Source organism: Argiope bruennichi, chromosome 10 (genome assembly GCF_947563725.1).
Source record: "Argiope bruennichi chromosome 10, qqArgBrue1.1, whole genome shotgun sequence".
Taxonomy (NCBI): Eukaryota; Metazoa; Arthropoda; class Arachnida; order Araneae; family Araneidae; genus Argiope; species Argiope bruennichi.
This window is the reverse complement of record NC_079160.1, coordinates 45567817-45589485: the sequence shown is the minus strand read 5'-3', so window position 1 is coordinate 45589485 and position 21669 is coordinate 45567817. Positions and strand designations below refer to the sequence as shown.

General features: G+C 29.3%; 1 protein-coding gene across 1 annotated transcript in view; it reads right to left on the bottom strand.

Annotated features, from left to right (window-relative positions):
• Positions 1–496: 496 nt before the first annotated feature.
• LOC129987922 (uncharacterized) overlaps positions 497–21669 on the bottom strand; it is a 94280-nt gene continuing 73107 nt past the window's right edge. The window contains exons 3-10 of the mRNA XM_056095921.1: positions 19748–19944; positions 12921–13036; positions 11712–11821; positions 11475–11553; positions 9652–9802; positions 7617–7740; positions 3331–3476; positions 497–1673 (exon numbers count right to left, since the gene is read on the bottom strand). Coding sequence (XP_055951896.1) covers positions 1377–1673; positions 3331–3476; positions 7617–7740; positions 9652–9802; positions 11475–11553; positions 11712–11821; positions 12921–13036; positions 19748–19944 — 1220 coding nt within the window. The 3' untranslated portion in view covers positions 497–1376. The remainder of the gene's footprint in view (positions 1674–3330; positions 3477–7616; positions 7741–9651; positions 9803–11474; positions 11554–11711; positions 11822–12920; positions 13037–19747; positions 19945–21669) is intronic.

Here is a 21669-nt window from a genome sequence, read left to right as displayed (position 1 = left end):
CATCGTGATACTGAAGATTGAACAATGATTAATTTGTTTCAAATTTTACGAATAATAGTACTATTATAATACTTTATTTATTAGGAGAAATTTTATAAACTCTAAATTAATTTTTATAAAGTTTTAAAATTTTATTTGTTTTTTTACAAAGTTATACATATTTTATTGAACAATTATGCATGTTTCCACGAATATTAATTATTAAGAATTTTGAATTTTAAACAATTAATTCACAACTGCTTAAAATATTTTCAATTATATTCTAATTGCAGATCAATATGATGAATTTTAAATACTTTCTTCTTGCTTTATATTAAATATGATTTTTTGAAAAAAATTTAAAATTTAATTGAATTTATTACTTTGTAATTAATTCATCTAGATCAACATAAAAAATGTATTTAAATAACATAACATTTTATTATAAACAAAAAGAACAATTTAATAACAAAACTAATATTCCTTAAAATTTTTTTTAAATAATTTTTAACGTATCAGTATATAATAAAATAGTTATAAAATTCCTGTTCATAATTATAATATAATTTAAAAAAATCTTGTCTTATTATTAAATAATTAAGTAGTCTTCCATCATATACATTTAAGCAAATCAAATAGAATAAATATTTTGTGTTATAAAAACTCTTCCTAATATAATAATCCCGGTAGTACACAGATGCTGTATAATATTGTGCAGCATTGTACAATATTCACAATATTGCATAATATCAAAAAATATTGTTTAATATTGTGCGGCATTGTACAATATTCACAATATTGCATAATATCAAAAAATATTGTTTAATATTGTGCGGCATTGTACAATATTCACAACATTGCATAATATCAAAAAATATTGTTTAATATTGTGCGGCATAGTACAATATTCACAACATTGCATAATATCAAAAAATATTGTTTAATATCGTACAGCATGAACTACCTGAGAGACTGGAGGGAATTTCTCAAATCACATGTATGTAAATGGCATTTCATATCACCAGATATTTTCATTGTGCATACTTCCAGTTCCAAACCATGAACTTTGTTAATTGTAACTATACCACTAGACCCTAGTAGCACACAAATATTGTACAATATTGTATGACATTAATCAATATTCACAATATTGTGAAATATAGATTAATATATAATAAGTACAGTATTGTACAATATTGTGCAACAGGCTGTGCTACCTGGAGAGTTAGTCATTTCTGAAGGTGGGTAAGTGATACTATACACTGGAATAATCAAAGCCACAAAGTATCCAAATTGCTCACACAAACATTGTCCTTTATCCTCTAGGGGTCAAATGGCCTGATTTCCAGCTTTGAACTGTCTGTAACACTTTCCCTGAGCTTTTACTATACACTGTCCTATATCCTTGAGTTGTAATGATTGTGATGGCCATTGGAAAGTATGGAGCCTCCAGAGCTCTTGTGCAAAGGTTCTTTGCTGGAGTGTTGTGAGTACCTACTGCCTGGCCTCGAGTGGACAATGGCGTAATGGTCACTGGCATTGCTCACGGAGCGGGCAGTGGAGTTGAGGGTGGACCCACCGGACAAGTAACCGGGTTTGTGAAGGGAGCTGCGAGAGCCGTAGTGAGATCCAGAGACCCATCCAACTCTGTATGGATCATAGTCATCCATTTCAGAAGGTTCTTTGTCTACCACCTGTAAAAAGTGAATCATTTATTAAACTATGTGCATAGAAAGGTACATAAATGGGACAGAATTAAGCAATAACAAACATACGCTAAGCTAACAGACAAATTTTATAACTTTTATATTTTTACATAAAATCCTCAAAAAATGTTTTAAACATATGCTTCCCGTTACGCCCATTACGTTAAACTTTAAACCGGCTACTCCGACCCGCCCTGAAAAATCTGAATGACGGGACCGCGGCAACAGCAGCACTGGCTGGAACTGTGGTTGAGTCTTAAGGGCCATCACCGGCCAAGGCACAACCCTTCCCTAAGGAAGTACGTCTTGTCATCGATGGGAGGAGCCAAACCCTCACCTTTTCGTGCACTCACAAGGATGGCGATCTGACCCACTCGTCCCCCAGGGGGGGGACGAGTGGGTCAGATTAGTGACTTTTGTTTATATTATTTTCAGCAATTCAAGGCAGTTTTGTGGAGCATAGTTCTTGCCTATATATCGCTGCATTTCGATCATTAAATTTTTTCAATATGCCTTCGAGTGATTCAGAGTAGTGACTTTTGGTTATATTATTAGCAGCAGTTCATATTATTAGCAGCAGTTCAAGGCGGTTTTATGGAGAATAGTTACGATTTAGCATGGCAAAACTGCAACTAATAATTGACAGCAGCATGCGATGCAGTCAGTAATTAGCAGTGATGCAGTTTGGCATTTTCCCCATTTCTGTAGGTTGCAATAAACATTTTTATAAATTTGCGAACACAGTTAAGAACTAGGTAAATGTATAAATATTTTATTCAATCTGCAGGCGGGGTCAAGATGCCCCGGGCTTCACAATCTTAAGGGTTCTGTAAAATATACTGCACTATATATATTATATAGTGGTAGTTGTAATTAAAAATGGAGGAAGGATTCTACAAGAAAACTAATATTTTGGAGTATCTTGAAGAAACGGTATTAACAATACTTATGATGATGATGTCGAGTCCGTGTTGCCACGGAAAGGGGGTGCAGTAGCTTCTGAGGATAAGGACCCCTGAGCACCTGAGGGCAGAAGTCTGACTTCTAGCTCGTATGAAGATAGACCCACACACTCGTTTGTACAACCCCTTTTTAGGGGGGCTCTTTCACACAACTCACAGATAGAACACAGGGGAAGAACAACCAGGCCCGATCCAGGAAAGAGGGAAGACGCGCTACCCCTAAGCCAGGACGCCGGCTACAATATTTATAGCATGGGGGGGGGGATGAATTACACTATGAAATTCTTTTTTTTTCTCGATAGGTGGCTTGTAGCTTATTAGAAGCTTTTAGTTTCTTAATTATATCAAAAGAACAGCTACTTCCAATTCCAAAAACATTTTGCTGATAACAGAACCAAGAATATTTTTAAAATTAACTATGACTTGACTTTGTCGGAGATAGAACGTGCTTCATTAATAAAAATTTTTTACCAAGTGAGTAACAATTATGACGCTTCTTTGAAATAATATCATCTTCAAGAATGAAATAAACTATGGTAAATCATGGTAGAAATAAATTATGGAACTCGGGTGTCTCCTGGAAGTAGAGGATGAAGCGCCTCATCCTAGTTCTGTCTTCTTTTGGTGGGAGAAGTAGCAACATCTTATCAGTTGCCAAAAATAATATTAAAATAGGGCCTTACCTCTGTTTTTGTACATGTGCAGGTCAGGGACGAGCAGAGGAAAATGTTGACTATCAGCATGACCAGAAGCAGGATTGCGAGGCAGATGCATAACCCTATCAGCCATGGGAACCTCCACTCAGTGCAACTCTCTAAGGATTCAGCCACTGAAAAATGAGAAAGTCAACCGTCAGCATCTTGCGGTTACAGAAAACGATCGTTTGCTGTTTTACTTTCTCGTAAACGAAGTATAGAGAAAGTACAGTAATCGTCAAGAAATTCGAACTCGAGATTTTGACGAGTCTCCACGTTTTAGATCACCCTGAATTCGAAAAACACATTTTTGGAAAATGTCCGTACATCTATCGACGACACAAATAACTCAAAAACGCTTTGAGTGAGACGTTTGAAATTTGATATACGGTCTTTACACCAAATTTTTACTAAATTTTGTGCAATATCCGTTCAGAGGAAATCCGTCCGCTCGGCTGTTGGAAGGTATATTAACACTATCGCTACAAAACGAAGAGAGCTAGACAGATGAAATTCGGTACACAGCATTTAACATTCATAGTGTAGACATTTGTCAAAGTTTGAGCCGAAACCAATAACGGTTTGACTGTCTGTCGGTCTGTACTTTTATAAATATTTAAAATTATTTAACTCAGAAACCAAATGACTTAAATATCTGAAATTTCGTATGTGATTTTGTGTCAACAAGTATAGCTCTGTGTAAAATTTTTGTTCCAATCGGTAGGGAAAAATTTGTCTAAAGCATAAATATGATTTTTGGGTTCTATTAACCACATGCCGTGGATTAACCGCTAAAAATATTGACCAAAGATGGCACGGCAGATTCAGTAAAATTGCTACATCCATGCCAAAAATTGATATTTCGTAACTATTGTACGCCAATGTCATGTAAGTCGTTCTCTGGCATGGCAAGTTTATTAGAGAATGTGTGAAAAATTTTGGGGGGAACCCTCCCGCTGATTTGAATGATCGATATCACAATAAATTTCTATACCATTCCTTTGTATGTGATAGGACCCAACTAGGGGTTGCAATACCGAACCAGAATTTCAATACCGGTATTCGGTATTTTTTATATTTTAATACCGGGATACCGGTTTTAATACCGGTATTAGAAATTTTAGGAAAAGAAAGAAAACACAGGTGTTTCTTTGTTTTATTTGCCAGTTTTGTTAGAGAGTGTAAATATTACAAAAAATAATTTGTAACTTATAAATTATAACAGTATATAATCACAAAAAAGTAAAGGAACATCTTATTTATTTAAATCACAAAAAAAGTGTAAATATCACTATTCAGTCTGTGGTACTATTACAAATTTTTGAAATGTGATCTTAAAAAACATAATGATTCAATTGTACTGTCATTAAGCCTGAAAAGTAATTTTGTGTAAAAATGACCAGCTATCGAAAACGCTCTTTCGGCATCTACGCTAGCTGGTGTTACTGTTAGCAATGTGCGATATACTTTTTCCAAGTATTTACCTCTAAATCCCACATCTTCAAATAAATCGATTTCTCGTCGGATGGTTTTGGATATAGCTGATTTCTGTATTGTATTTTGGTTCGTTCAAATTTTTTTATTTATGGCTAATTCTAATTTTTGTTCAAGAGACAATTCCTTTTCACTATCGACAGTAGTGACATCATAATCTTCGATAAATGAACCAAATTCTTCTGAATATGGATAGTTTGTGGGTAAAAAAATTTTAAGAAAATTTACTCTAAACTTAATCAGATTTGAATTGGTTATTTTCTTTTCTCATTTTCCATTTTCATTTTTAAAATCATTATAATTATGTAAAAGTCGATTATTGCTTTTTGGATTGGATTTCTCAGTTTCAAAAATCGCTCCATCATTAGGAGTAAACTGTTCCAACGTGTTTTAGAATCTAATTTTAACATATATTCTGTTTTATTTTCAGTTAATATATATTTTAGTAATATATCCTTTTTTAAAGGGGCACGTTAAAATATCTTAACAATTTTTCGAACTTTATAAATTTCATCCTCATTAGCATTATCTTCTTCAATTGCATTGTTCATTATCTTTATTGTCAATATCACTGTCACTCTTACTCTCTTTGTCGTGGCTGGTTCGTGAGTGCTTTGAAAAAATTAGGCAAATAGAAAACTTAATAAATTTATTGCAGATTCGTTCGAGTTACTCTGTTCAGTAACTCCTTCTCCTCCAAGAGCAAACACTCGAATGACATCACTCTTTTAATTACACTCTCGCTAGTTTTCTAGCGCCATCTATGAACGTTTATTTCCTAACGCTTCAAAATCCAATCACTACACTCTTCAAAGTTGGAATCCGAAGTTTCTATATCCACAGTATTTGGATTCTTCTGTTCTTTGTTTTTTTGGTATAATACATCTATTACTCCTAATTGAATTCCATGTGCATATCACAACCGCTGATTTGCACCAATCAACTTTCCAACTTTTTTCATAACTGTTGCTCCATCAGTCATTATGGATACAATATCTTCTTTCAGGGATAATCCATGTTTCTCTAATTTAGATTTAAGCAATTAATTAAGCCATTCATTAGTTAATTAATTTCGCCCGTTAGGGAGACATAAAAACAAAAACGTATGCTATTTTGCTATGTTGGCGATCCCTGAACATATAGTGGAGACAATTTTAAAAATTTCTAGTAAATACCGAAAAACCGGTATTTAAACTTGTGAATACCGGTATTACAAAATTGTACAAATGGCTCAAAATACCGGTATTCGGTATACCGGTATACCGGTATTGCAATCCCTAGACCCAACATATCCAATATCCTTTTCAAATGAATGGATATAGATAGTTAGAAAGCGCTCGTTTTTACTATTTCAAACCATTAATTATTCCCTTGTTTTCTACCAACAAATCATTGATTTTTACCTCCTTTCATTTCTATTATTAAAATCGAATTATTTGTTTGTCAACGCTCTACAGAGTCACTCATTTGACTGAAATCACTAAATTTGGCACAAATATACTTTGAGCGTTGAGAATATGCACTTCGGAGCGATTCACTTCGAAATTATGATATTTTAATCAGTTAAAAATTAAGTATATTAATTAAGTATATATATTAATTAAAACTCTAATGATAATTTGCAAAGATAATTTTTACTCAACATTTATACTGCAACAATTTCCAATCGAACGATTTAGTTATCAAGCACTCTTTTTGTCTTAATTTTAACAAATTTTTAAAACATATTTCTTTGCATAATTTCCAAGCATACTTTTTATTTTTAGAATCAAAAAATATTTATTATTTCGTCTTTAAAATATTTATTATTCTGTTTAAACAAAGTTTTAAAAATATTTCTGTACTTAAATTTCAAGAAAACTTTTCATTTTTAGAATCAAAAAAAAAATCATTTAACAATCATTATTCATTTAAAAATCATTTCAAATTAAGATTTATCAGCATAAATATTTATTTAATGTCCTTAAATCAATAAAAATTAATAAAATTGTGCTAGTAATTTTATACATATATGTATTTAATTAATATCGTAATGAATATTTTTTATTGTTTAATCAAATTTTTTTTATAAAATCTGAGAATAAAACTCTTTAAGAAATTAATGTATTCCGTAAATTCAGAAATTATAATTGAAACTATTTAATTATTTTTACCAACATATTTTAATCCAACTAATATGCTTTTAAGGTGAATATGTGTTTCATCGTTCTAAAGATGGAATCAATATCATATTTTATATGAAAAAAAAGAAAGTGAAGTTGGTGTTGACAACAAGTAATTTAATGTCCGATAAAGTCGAAAAGTACTTCTTGTAACCTAGACACGTTCATGGAAACAAAAAAAAAAAAAAAAAAAAAAAAAAGGTGAAAGACTACTTTAATAAATTATTTTAAATTTCTATCATAATACGATTCATAAAATTATTTTGTTGAGAGTAATATGAATATGGAATTACGCATGAGAGATTCAACTGAAATTAAACACGTTTTTGGCAAAATGCTTACCACCAAGGGCGACTAGAGAACCATAAATCTACTCATTACACTTTAAGTTAAACAATAGGATGAAGTAATAAATCTTTCTATATGGTGATTACACAAAATGCAGACAATTTCCCTGTGGGATATAAATCTTTATAAATCATTGGTGTAGCATATGCATTAGTATATATCCAAAAAAAATTCTACTGGTATTGTACTACCACCATAATAAGAAAGAATAAGCATTCTTGAATTTCCTCTATATATAAATTAATATTTAAAAATGAAATCTATACTTACGTATGGGATCTCCTGGCTCAATGATATAGGCAGAAGTGGAGGCCATCAGTTGTCCATCTTCTGTTCCGTTTCTTACACGAGGAAGAGCTCTGGGAAGTGGTTCAGAAGGTCTCCGACACGGGACCTGTTGAAGAAACACCCTTTATATAGAACCTCTTTAAGAAATCGTATTTCGGTACCATTAAAAATATTCTTATTCAAAACAGTTTTCTGTCTCCTGTTCTGCAATCAGATTTCAGTGACATAGGAAATGCATCAATCCATCAATAATTATCTTCTGTTACGGCCCGGGATTTATTTCATCCCCGGAGGCATAATTTATGTACAAGAATAAGTGGTCAGAAATAGGTCAGTCTACATCGCAATACAAAAGCAGAAGAGCAAAAGAAACCGAAATTTTCCCCTCAATGGTTTTTACAATGAGATTTTGAAGGGATTTCTTTGACATGTGTAGACTTAGGAAAGGGAAATTTAGGTATCTTTAAAAGAATGAGGTAAACATTAAAGATTTTTTATCCCTTCTCTCGGAGAGTGTGAACCTGATGAAGTAAGCAGTTTTATAGAGGGAGTATATAATTAGTTAAATGAAAAAGTGGAATTGAATCAGGAAATAACAGACTATTTTAGACTAAAATTAACACGGTCTAAATTAAGATAAAAGTTAGAAAATTTATTAAGATTTAAATTAGATTTTTATATATATATATATATATATATATATATATATATATATATATATATATATATATATATATATATATATATATAACCAATCTTAAGTAAGAAAAAGTTTGAAAACGAAACTAAAATGAAAACGAAACAAAAACAGTTTCGAAATCGCAACTAAAATTTATAACCTATTTAAACTAAAACCAAAAAAAAGAACTTCGTAGTATTTAGAGAGCGCAATTGCAGCTACTTCTAAAACACAGATGAATTAATACAAAAGTATTAGAATCAAGTTAATAGGAAAAACAAAAATCAAAAAAATTAAACCAAAAAAATTATAAAAATATAAAAAAAGAATCCGGCCTGAAGACTTTTTCAAGGGTCACCCTCAGGCAGGGATTCAAAGAAAGGGATTTTTTCTGTGAGGAAAAACAGACATTGTCTAAAAATGATTCCTCGTGACCCGAAAATCCCCTGAAATTATGCTCAAGAGATATACCATTTTAACAGAAAGGAAATATAAAACAACAAATAAGAAGAAATTAACCACAACAAAGTAAAAATACAATAACAAAAATAACAATAAAAAACAAAAAATAGCACAAAATTAAAAATTAAAAACGAAAAGGCCAGTACATACCATTAACAGTCAAGAAAACTTTAAACTATTGATTGTGATTCCCTGTTTTTAAAAAACTAGCGGTAAATTATGTAAACAGATGTAGGCTCCCAGCGCCATCTATTGAGTAATCCAATATGCAAGGAAAGTTCTATTTTTATTTAAGCCAAAGGATTAATCCCAAACCATACCTTGTTTAATTAAAAAATTGACATTACAGTAATTTCTAGGAAATTCATTTTTAATTAAATTTTTAAGGAGGTTGTTTGATGCTTCAATATAAGAATTTTTATTATTGCAAACCCTTTTGATCCTGTTGACTTGTGAGAAAATTAGATTTTTGAAAATTTTAGAGTTTAGATTGGAATGGTAGTTACATAGTTTTGTTATTTTAAAGTTGAAATCATCCCTTTTATCGTATATACCAACTATTGCTTTATCATTAGCAATTTCGATATAGCAATTATAGGATTCCTTTTTTTATATTTTTTTATATTTTTATAATTTTTTTGGTTTAATTTTTTTGATTTTTGTTTTTCTTATTAACTTGATTCTAATACTTTTGTATATATATATATATATATATATATATATATATATATATATATATATATATATATATATATATATATATATATATATATATATATAGTTAATTATAACATCTGAGAACTAACTTTACAGCGCTTCATTTAATTTAATAAGAAATGAATATTGGTTACAAGAAAGAATGAAAATGTTTTTTACCTGTTCACATGGTCCTCTGCACAGTACAATGTCGCACTGGACATAAATTTTATTAGAATCGGGAAATTTGAATATGGAAGATAAGTGCGCATTGGCAGAGTGACTTGTGTCATTGTAATGGAATGGTGTTAGGAATGAAGTCAACGGACATCTAAAAGAAATGAGATATATTTTATTAATTTATACAATTATCAAATAATTATTTCACAGAACATCGATATTGTTTAATTATATATCATGAAAAAATTTCAAAAAAAAAAATCTGGTGCGAAAATGTTATAAATATTTATAACTAGTATGAATTTGTAATAAATCTTCATTTAATTATAAAAGAAAAAAAATATCGATAACTAAATGTTATATGGAAATAAATATCGGTAACTAATTGCTATATCGATAACTAATTGTTATATCGAAATAAATATCGATAACTAATTGTTTGAATTTGTAATAAATTTTCATTTAATTATAAAAGAAAGAATATCGTTAACTAATTGTTATATCTAAATAAACATCGATAACTAATTGCTTGCATTTGTAATAAATTTTAATTTAATTATAAAAGAAAGAATATCGTTAACTAATTGTTATATCTAAATAAATATCGATAACTAATTGTTTGAATTTGTAATAAATTTTCATTTAATTATAAAAGAAAGAATATCGTTAACTAATTGTTATATCTAAATAAATATCGATAACTAATTGTTTGAATTTGTAATAAATTTTCATTTAATTATAAAAGAAAGAATATCTCTAACTAATTGTTGTATCGAAATAAATATCGATAACTAATTGTTTGAATTTGTAATAAATTTTCATTTAATTATAAAAGAAAGAATATCGTTAACTAATTGTTATATCTAAATAAATATCGATAACTAATTGTTTGAATTTGTAATAAATTTTCATTTAATTATAAAAGAAAGAATATCGTTAACTAATTGTTGTATCGAAATAAATATCGATACTATCGAATTTGTAATAAATTTTCATTTAATTATAAAAGAAAGAATATCTCTAACTAATTGTTATATCGAAATAAATATCAAAAACTAACTATTTGAATTTATATTAAATATTTTTTTAATTATAAAAGTAAAAATATCGATAACTAATTGTTATACCGAAATACATATTGATAACTAATTGTTTGAATTTGTAGTAAATATTAATTTAGTTATAAGAGAAAAAAATTTGGAAGACTAAATGTTATATCGAAATAAATATTGATAACTAATTGCTTGAATTTGTAGTAAATATTAATTTAATTATAAAAGAAAAAAAATCACAATCAAAGTTAAATAAAGTGTTATTAAATATTGCAAAGTGTTATTAAAATATTGCACATTTTAATGTTACATATTTTTTTAAATTATAAAATAACATTAATAAATAACAAAATAAATTTTTTGAATTAAATTTTAATATAAAATGCTCACACATTTTAAGTGGATATTTTTTTTCAAAGAAAATCCATTGCATTCTACAATTATATAAAACACGCTTAATAATTCCTATTTGATATCAGTAATAACAGTATTGAAATGTTTTAGGTCAATTACTATTATGTATAACAGTACATTCAAAAACATTCCTGTACTTATAAATGATGAAGAAATTAAAAATATAATTGTTTTCAAAAAATAGTATTATAAATGCACAGTAATTTCAATAATTAAAAATTGTCCTTTTTCAATTTTTTCCCAATGGAAACACATCAACATTTTATAAATGCGTTAACAATTGAGTAAGTCTGATATTGGCTTTTTCAACATTAATAATTTCATTCAAAAATGAATAATATTTCTAAGAATACCTACCCATTCCCATCTATTAAAGGCGTTTCTGTTGTGTTTGAAGAGAAACTCAGACAAGACCTCACTTTTAGCTTGTGAATGCCTGAAAGATGAAGAAATAAATTATTTCTCCTTGATTCTTCATTCATTGTTTCATTATGCAATGCTTCATTAATTATAAAGAATACATTTGTTGAAAATTGGATAGCAACAAATTGCTGCTCCACAAAATAAAATTCTTTAAAAATTTGTAAAACATACCATCAGGCTTGGTCATTGCAGCTCTTAGTTCATAATCTTGATTATAGATAAGCTCTTGAACCTTTTTGTTGTCATGATAAAAGTTTAACGTAACTCTTGAAGTTTCGTTTCTAGAAAGAAAAAAAAAGTATGTTAAGAAAGCTAATGTGTAAAATTCAACTACTTAAGATTGCTTTTGACATTTAAAAATGTTTGATTACTTTTACACTATGCAATTTATTGTTTTAATTAATTGCATTATTTGACTAATCAAATGTTATTAATTAATTACATTTAATTAGTAACATTTTAGTTAATTTTTCAACTACTTTCTAAAAATTTAAAGACATTTTCAATATATGCGGAAAAATCCATATTTCATTATTATCCAAAATAATTATCCAATTTTAATATGATCGATTCTGCAGGAATTTATTCTTAAAAATTTCATTTACTTATTCATCTTATTTTATTTTATGAATTCTCACTTCTAAATATTTTTTTTTTCTCTAACAGAATGAAATTACGGAAAGAAAAAAATACTGACAGCAAAATTTTCGTTTGGAAGTGCAAACGATTTAAAAAACGAACTTTTTTTAGGCAAGATTTATGTTTCGTGCTGCCCTCTATAGAGCAAATGTTGAAATTATAATTTTTCTGAGTTCAATAGATGGCAGCACAATTCTGAGAGAAATTTATATCAATGATTTCAATTTTTACTAATTTACTTGAATAAAAATTAGAAATCTCAAGAAAAAATAAATTTAAAAAATTATTCCATCTTGTATTTTCTCCCAAAAATTCTAATCAATTTATTTTAAATATTTAATAAAAGTAGAACAAAAATAAAGAAATATTAAAATCTTTACATCTTTTTAAAAACTTAAAAATTTTAGACATGTTGATAAGTTATTTGGGTTTCTGATTAAAGGAATATTTCCTGGCTTAATTTTTAACAGATTTTTATGCATATTTTTGAGTGAATTATTTTACTACTACTATTACTTTTTCCTTTCCTCAATGTACGCTATTTTCCTCATAACATTGGTGGATAGTTAAAATATTAATAAACGATAAAGTTAATTTATTTTAAAAAAAGGAGAACTTTCAAACTGAGCTTTATTACTAGATATGGAATATTACAACCACTGGATTATTTTCAAGATATGGATTATCCCTTTAAATTCGTAAAAGAGACTCTCGGAAATTAAGGGGTGTAAAAATGCTTACCTAGCATTTCTGAATCCTGCTTTTCCACAGGTTAAGAAAAAGTATTTGTCTTCAGACAATTCTAATGTTGGATGAACTCTTACAGCTAATGCTACTGTAACATCACCTGAACTGGGCTATATAAAATAAAAGAGCACGTCTTTAGCATTCAACTCAGATTTGAAACAAAATACATTATAGTATAAATAATTGTAATTCTTATAAAGATTATAACGATGTTAAATCAAACTTTTCAGTTAGAGAATATTAATCAAATAAATAAATCAACTATTATTATTTTATAACAACTACATATTTTTTAAAGTGCCCTCAAACATAAGTATCCATTTAATATCACTATAACAATTTTTACATATTTTCAAACGAAACGTGAGTTAGATTCAAAATTTACTTATTGTTTTGCTTTTAAGATATATTTAATCTATGAACTGAATTCGACTTAGAAGGCCTTTTTTAAAAGAAATAAAACGATGGTTTATATTAAATCGCCATTTAGAATCAATATTTTCGAATATGTTCAATATCTTTTGTAACAGATTGGATTGAATACCCAATGTTATAACAATATTATCCGATGCTGGACTTTATAATATATTTCGCCGGCATAATAATATTATTAATTTAAACCAAAATTAATGGGTTTAATTGCTTTTTTTATTTTAAAGTTAATACTCACTAACAGAAAGAGTGAATTATTATCTAATTATCTTTCAAAGATATTGGTATTGAATGCCGCCAAAGAAAGGAACAATAAAACAAGCGAGTTCAAAATTTATATCTTGTTGTTGCATTAATGAAAAATTCTGAGACATCATGTTTATTGATATATTACTCTTTTGTTTATAAAAAATTCATTTTGATTATAAAAAGATTTGACAGATTTTTATATAAAGTAATGATTAACACATACACATAATATATATAAGTATATATAATATTATTTATACAATTTTTCAATAAATAGTATACGCATAATAATATATGTATATATAATATTATTTATGCATTTTTTTCAATAAATAGTATGTGAAGTTATATAAAATTATATAATATGGGTTGTTTGAAGCAAGAAAGTTAAAAGGTCTTTTAAAAATTTTAAAAAGATAATTTTAGTTATTCAAAAATTTTGAAACATCCTTACAACACACGTAATAAGCATGATAATAATAAATGTTTCTTGCAGCACATGTTATAAGCTACGACGTTCTTGCAGTGTCCACTTATAAAAAAGTATAATTAAATAAATAATTTATACATTGCTAAGTTGAATTTAAAATAGAGCTTACATTTTTAATTCACAGAATAAAATCCTGGAAATACGAAACATTCATGTTCCTAAATGCATGATCTAGTGACGAAGTTTAACATTATAATTTTATTTTTTCGCAGCATTTTCGAAATATTCTAACAGTGCTAAAGTGCAAATATTCAATTATTTACAACATTTTTTATAACTTTCTCATGGAAAATATAATTAAACAATCTATGCATTTCTGAATTGCTTTTAAAATGCAGCATAAATTTAATTTCAAAAATGAAATTATTGCATTGTAAAGCAGTTAATACCACTTTAAATGCCATTTCTGGTCAGGTTTATATAGAAGACATCACCATTGTAATTTTATAAATACAAAAATATTCTGACATCCCATGAAATAAAAATGAATAAATTCTGAATTATTACTACATACTTATGCTTTCATGCTATGCTATGGTGACTTGTCTTTAAAATACGGAGTATTTTTAATTCACCGAATAAAATCCTAATATTACAAAGCATTCATATTTTAAAATGCTTTTCCTTTCTTAAAAGATTTATGCCACTTGAATCAGGCATTAAGTTACAAAACAGATGGCATCGACCCCTTAATAATGCACTTTCTCATTCGCATGGAATATAGAAAGGAATAAAAGAAGGAAATGATGATGAATTTCGAAGAAGTTATTATTATATTTTTCTTTTATTTCTCCTGTGCAGCATTCTGTTCGGGAGGCAAGGGTCAGCTGCAAGGTTAGATGACAAAAGCATTCCTCTATCAAATCCGGCACCGACCTTGATTCCGAAAGTTCGTGACACTTCGGACACTCGTAGAACCGAAAGTCCTCTTTCAGCGGATGCCTTTTTACGTCAAATACGTGCATAATGTAGAAAGGAAAGGATCTCCTTTTAGAAAGGAATTAAGGATCTTTCATACCGATGCTTTCGCTGAAGAGTTAAGAAGACAGATGAATGGGGAAGTAAGACTAGCAGCTGCAACAGGCCGGTCAACAATTCCAGTTTAGTCGTTTTTAGATGCTTTTTTGTTTTCTAGAATATGAAGCATATAAAGAGGAACTACTGTAGTCGTCAAAAAAAAATTTGGCCTCGAGATTTTGATGAATCGACACGATTCAGACCTCCATAAGGACGAGAAAAAAAATGTTTTGAATTACGTCTGACTGTCCAACAGTATGTGAATAAGATAACTTAAAAATGAAGTTAGTTGGAAGCATGGTTATTCTTCTTTTGTGTTCTATCTGTGAGGTGTGTGAATGTGCCCCCTGTAAAAAGGGGTTGTGCAAGGAAATGTGACGCATGAAGTAGCTAAATCGTACTCTTGGCCCTCGTTGGCGCTGTTGAAGAAAACAAGAGACGCTCACTCGGCTTAAATCGCTGACAGATAAATGCCGGTGGGCTTGTAAAGTGCCATAAGTCACAACAACAGATGTGCATTAAATTTTCCTTCTAACTTTTCCCCTTAGATTCGATCCTAGCCTAAGTTTTCCTTTCGTTTGACTCCAGAGTCTCGATAAATCAATTTATAGAAACTCTTCCTAACGTTTATCAATTATTTAGCATTTTATAGTAAATCTATCACGCTTTTACTTTTTTTTAAAAAAATTTATCTATTTTAATTTTTTTTTTTTTTTTTTTTTTTGCAATTATATGTTTGCATTTATTGTGTAATTGCATTTATCGTAACATTGTGCAAAGTGAGTACAAATTATGAACCCAATTTAAAAAATCATATTTTAAATTGGGTTCATAATTTGTACTCACAATTACAATAAGTGATATATGAATTTAAAGAGAAATATATCGCTTTTTCTACCATTGATCAACAGATGGCAGCCCATTCATTGAACGCTGGGAGTGAAATCCAAATGATAGACAGGAGTTTTTGCACAGAGAGAGATCCCCAGATCTAACACCATGTGATTTCTTTTCGTGGGGTGACATCAAAGACATTATTTATGCCCCACCAATTCCAACAACACTGCTAGAACTTAAAGAACACGTTTGTGCAGCATTCAGGACCATTGACAGAGTGATGCTACAAAATGTTTGAAACGAATAGGATTACAGATTGGACGTATGTCGTGTCACAGGAGGGTCATACATCGAACATTCTTAACTGATAAATTCATGTTCACTTATTGTAATATGTGCAGTAGTTTCAAAAATATGATTTTTAAAAAATTCGGGTGAATCATTTGCATTTACTCTGTATTTTTGTTCCTTCTAGAAATTCAAGATTCGGTTCACACAGAAAAATTCAGAAATATAGTATTTACTATATATGTCAAGTAAGAATGCGCGTATATATTAAAAATTGGAATCTTACTCAAAGTAATGTTCAGTACTTTTTACACAAATTATTAACGTAAGAACAATCTTAAAGCGCTTTCGAGTAGCTTTTCTCCCAATTGAAAAATCTATTCTGGATACTGAAATAAGTATGATGTTCAGCCAAGGAAATCAAGTGAGAAATTCAGGGAATAATACTTATTTCTTCAATGACTTAACTTTGGTCCCGCTGTTCGTATTTGATTGTTTCAAAATCGATGGAGCAGAAAATAAAGTAATAGGATACAAATACATCGAAAGTTCAAGTACAGCACGATGGAAAGTTTGTTGATACAGTTATGTGAATGGAACTAAGGGACCGTCTAAATATTGAACTTAAGAGATCAAAGAAAAAATTACTTGCAAGTGAACCGATAAAGGATGTTCATTTCTGGCAATTTTGGATATAAGCAGTGAATAACCGAGGTAATATAACCCAAAATCCTAATTCACTAAGATTTTATACTATTCAATCATGACTATTAACATTATTCAGAAAATTTTATAATTAATTGTAAATATCTAATATGTTAATATTAAATTTTTTCTTTAAATTTTTATTGTTTTAAATATTTTTTATTCAAATTAGTTATTTTTTTTATTTCTACTATGAATCAGTCATCAGATGCATGTAAATATAGTTCTTACTAACTTTAGACAAGACTGAGAATTCTCATGAAAGTTAATGCCAATTTGGCGACTCATTTGATGAAGCTTGGCGATTTTTTTGAAAACTATTTGTTTAAAAAGACGGTTACGTATTTTTAAAAGTGTATTGAATTATATAAATTTTCTCGATTATTTTACGAAGAGGATTTCATAGATGATTCATAATTAGTTCTTTATGACAAGCATGACATAAAGTACATATAGAAAGTTAAAAAAATAAACATATTGTTTTTTAAAAAACAATTTGTTTAAAATGAGGATTATGTATTTTTAAAAATATATCGAATTATATAAATTTTCTAGATTATTTTATGAAGATGATTTCACAGATGATTTATAATTAGTTCTTCATGACAACCATGCCATAAAGTACATATAGAAAGTAATTGTTATACAGTAAGCATAAATCACAGCTAGATCATAACATACGGTATAGTAATATACAATATAAAATGTGAAATTAATTTTATTTCTGTTGTACCTTTCCCTAATGCGGTAGTGAAAACAATTGATTCTTGAAAATATCGCAGTTCATTACGTTATAACAAGGTGAAATGTTGATCAACGGAAAATCTTGGCTCAATTTTATAGTTGAATTTCTAGATGGTCATTATTAATCATACGTTGAAAAGGATTATGTATTTCTCAAGTGCATATCAGTAATAGGTTTAGTACTTTGACCGGGCTCTAACTTATTTATTTATTTACAAGTATTATGTAATCTTTTATAATGCTTCACAAATATTATATAACCTTTTATAATGCTTCATAATTACTATATTACTTTTATATTATTACTATATACTTTTATATATTACTTTTACTGTAATACTTTTGAATAAATTTTCGTCGTCCATACCATTAAAATATTTTTATAATGCTTCACAAATATTATATAACCTTTTATAATGCTTCATAATTACTATATTACTTTTATATTATTATTACTATATACTTTTATATATTACTTTTACTGTAATACTTTTGAATAAATTTTCGTCGTCCATTTCATAAAAATATTATAATTTGTGCTTCTTCATGATTTTGTAATTGAGTTCGTTATTTATCACCTCTTTCTCGTAAAAAAAAGAAAATGTCAAAGAAAAAGTGTAACCTATTAACTACTCCCCTTTCCACAGTATTTAAAATTCTGAGGAAAATTCTCAATCGTCAATGTGTCGGGTTTAGTTTAGTTTAGTTATATTAACGTCCCGTTTGAAGCAACACTAGGGCTATTTTGGGACGGACCTCGTCATTTTGAACTGCGGTCAGATGACGAGGACGACACCTGAGCTAGCACCCCCCTATCCACACCACACCAGCGGGAGAACGTTTGGTCAGGACGGATTTAACGTGCAACAGGCCCCTTTACACGACGGTTCTCCCAGGCCACCGCGACCCCATCAATGTGTCGGGAGATGTAACCAGGTCTTTGAACTGAGTTTTTGTTAATAACGGTCCTTGTTATAAATGGAAAATAAATGACTTAATTTGCTAAGTAACCAAATCTAATAAGCATAGAATATGCCAGGTTCGTTTCTTGCGATAAATAGGAATAATTATCCCAACCGTTTATGGATTTAAATAGATGAGAAAGGAAAAAAAAAAAAAAAAAAGGAGAAGTGCGTTGAAAGAGGCACGAGACAATTTTAACTACAACTTGTAGTGGATGAAATAACACATAACAAATTAGAGGAGATGCTTAACTTAGTATTAGGAATTATTGATTATAATAGTTGGGATAATTAGGATTAATTATTACAGATATTTATGAATTTAAATAAATGAGATATGTACTGAAAATGGCATGAGACAATTTAACAGTGTTGTTGTCGTTCCTGATGGCACTTGTCCGAGACAAGCCCGCAGACTAAGTTAGCGAATTAAGCTGAAATGTTTACATCTCTTGTTTTTCAGTAGCGCCATCTAGGGCCAAGAGTATGACTTAGCTACTCAAGCGTCACAACTCCTTTTACAGGGTGGACTTCATTTATTCAACCACAGATCGTAATTTAGACCTGAAGCAGAGAACGATCACCTCTGATACAGTATCCCCAGTGGTATTGCTCTAGACATTGAGGACTTTGTGACCACGACAGATTTATACGTGCGCCAGCCACCACCACATACACGGAGAGTCTTCGGCTGGCGGGTTGGAACTCACAACACAAGGGATGCGAATTCAACGCCCTACCAACCAGGCTATCCCGGTCTCAATTTAATAGTTTTTAGCTTCAACCTGGGATGTATGAAATAACATATAACAAATTCGTAAAAATGCTTAACAGCAAGTATTAGTAATTATAATAGTTGGGATAATTAGTAATAATTACACTAACTATTTATGAATTTAAATAAATGAGATGTGTATTGAAAGTACATTGAAATGGATACAATTCAATACAATTGTTAGCTTCAACCTGATGTTTATAAAATAAAACTTTTTTGCATGAAGATACTCAAAAGCAAGCATTAGGAATTATTAATTAATGCCAAAATACACTCATTTGATTATTATTATAAGCATCAGAAAATTCCAAAGTGGACTCACCTTTCTGAACTGCACCCCACAGTAACGGGGGTCGTCCTTGTCCGCGTGCAAATCCAGGGTGAGGGTGGTGGTCCTGCCCCCTCGTCCCTGTGCGACGCATGGACCCGACCTGTAGTCCCGGGGGTGGATTATGCCCCTGAATGGATGCTGCGTCGTTACATCTACGATCATTTGGCCTCGCTCACAACGGTGGGTCACTGTAAATAAGAAAAGAAGTGCGTGAATATGATTAATAATCGAATAGTATTACTCTTTTGTGATTATTTAGAAAAGATTATAAATAAACTAAAATATGCGGCTAAAAAGTTCCTAGAAAGGGATTTTATACATACATTATTAAAAATAAAACTATATTTCATTAAGACGATTATAAAAAAATGAATGAATATACATAATAAAAAAATTTCTTTGTTATTATGAGGAAAAGCTTAAAAATAAAGTATAATCTGTAGATAATTAACCAATTAATACTAATTAAAAGAAATAAAGGAAATGACTTAACACACACACACACACACACACACACACACACACACACACACACACAAACACACACATATATATATTCTAATCACTTAAATTCAAAAATAAAAAAAACATTTTAACATCTGCGTTAAGGTGATATATCTGGCTGCTCAGAGTCTAACTTCTGTAGCTTTCACTGCCCCACGTGAACTGCAATACACGTGGAACACATGTGAATAAAAATAAATGCCTACTCAGCTAAATGTTAGAAAAATTCTTTTTTGAAGCCATATAAGCTCCAAATATTTTCTCGTAATTCTTTCTTTTCCAGCTTTTAGCCTTGCTGTGGTGAATGCTTCGCTCTATGGTTATAATTTTTAATAAAGTTTTTAAAAATACTAAAAATTTGATCTTTTAATTAGCCACAGAATTGAAAAATGAAGTTATAAATTTAAACAATTCATCGTCTCATTAATCGTCTGTAAATTAAACAACTCCTTTCTCAGACGATTTTTATCATACACCGATTGACAGCTTTCTAACAAACAAAACGATTTCCTAAAAAGCAAGAATCATTCTGCTTAAATGCAAGTTTGAAGATTTTAATTAATCCTTTTGCATTTCGAAAGGGAAGTAAAAATCACGAACTTATAATTATTTAAACACTAAAACAAAATACAGCCCCAGAATTTATATTTTCCTTGTTTTTACCAATCAGTTTAATTTTGTATGCAACGTAAAAAAAAATATGAAGGGGGAAAATAATTAACTTGTTCTTTCGACTTATAATTAATTACCTGCGATATTGGAATTAGTTTATTGAATTTCAACTGTATTGTTACAACAGCTTTAAAAATAATCATATGATAGAAATATTCAAAGTTGCATCTAATTTTGAACATTTCTTATTAACACAAAATGTTGCACGATATTCCTATTATGTGATTCCATGTTCTGAGAATACAAATATCTGGAATGGTTCAAATGAATTTTTTGAATCCTTTGAATTTTAGTTCTTTTTTATCCATGGATTCAAAACAAAGCTACAGATCTATATACTTTAAGCAGTTATCGGATGCATTAGTGAGAATCTGAAATTGTTTTGTTTATAAAATTCTTTTTGTAAGCTCAGAAATTATCAAATTTCATATGAAATTATTTCTCGAACAGATAATAATTATCTTTTTAATTCGAATTCATCTAAAATATGCATGGATTCCATAAAACAACTCTCTATGTTTATGTCTATGGGTTTATAACAAAAATTAAGTTTTTTTTATCAGGCTCAGTGACGTCAGAAAATTATTATTTAACTACTAAAATACGTCGATATTATTATTTAACTACAAAAACATGGTTTAGTCGCGGCATGTATCATTTCGATTTAATGAAAGGCATCTGTTTCGACGCACAGAAACAAACTCAGAGTGTCGTTGGGTACAAAAGAGCCCAAAACT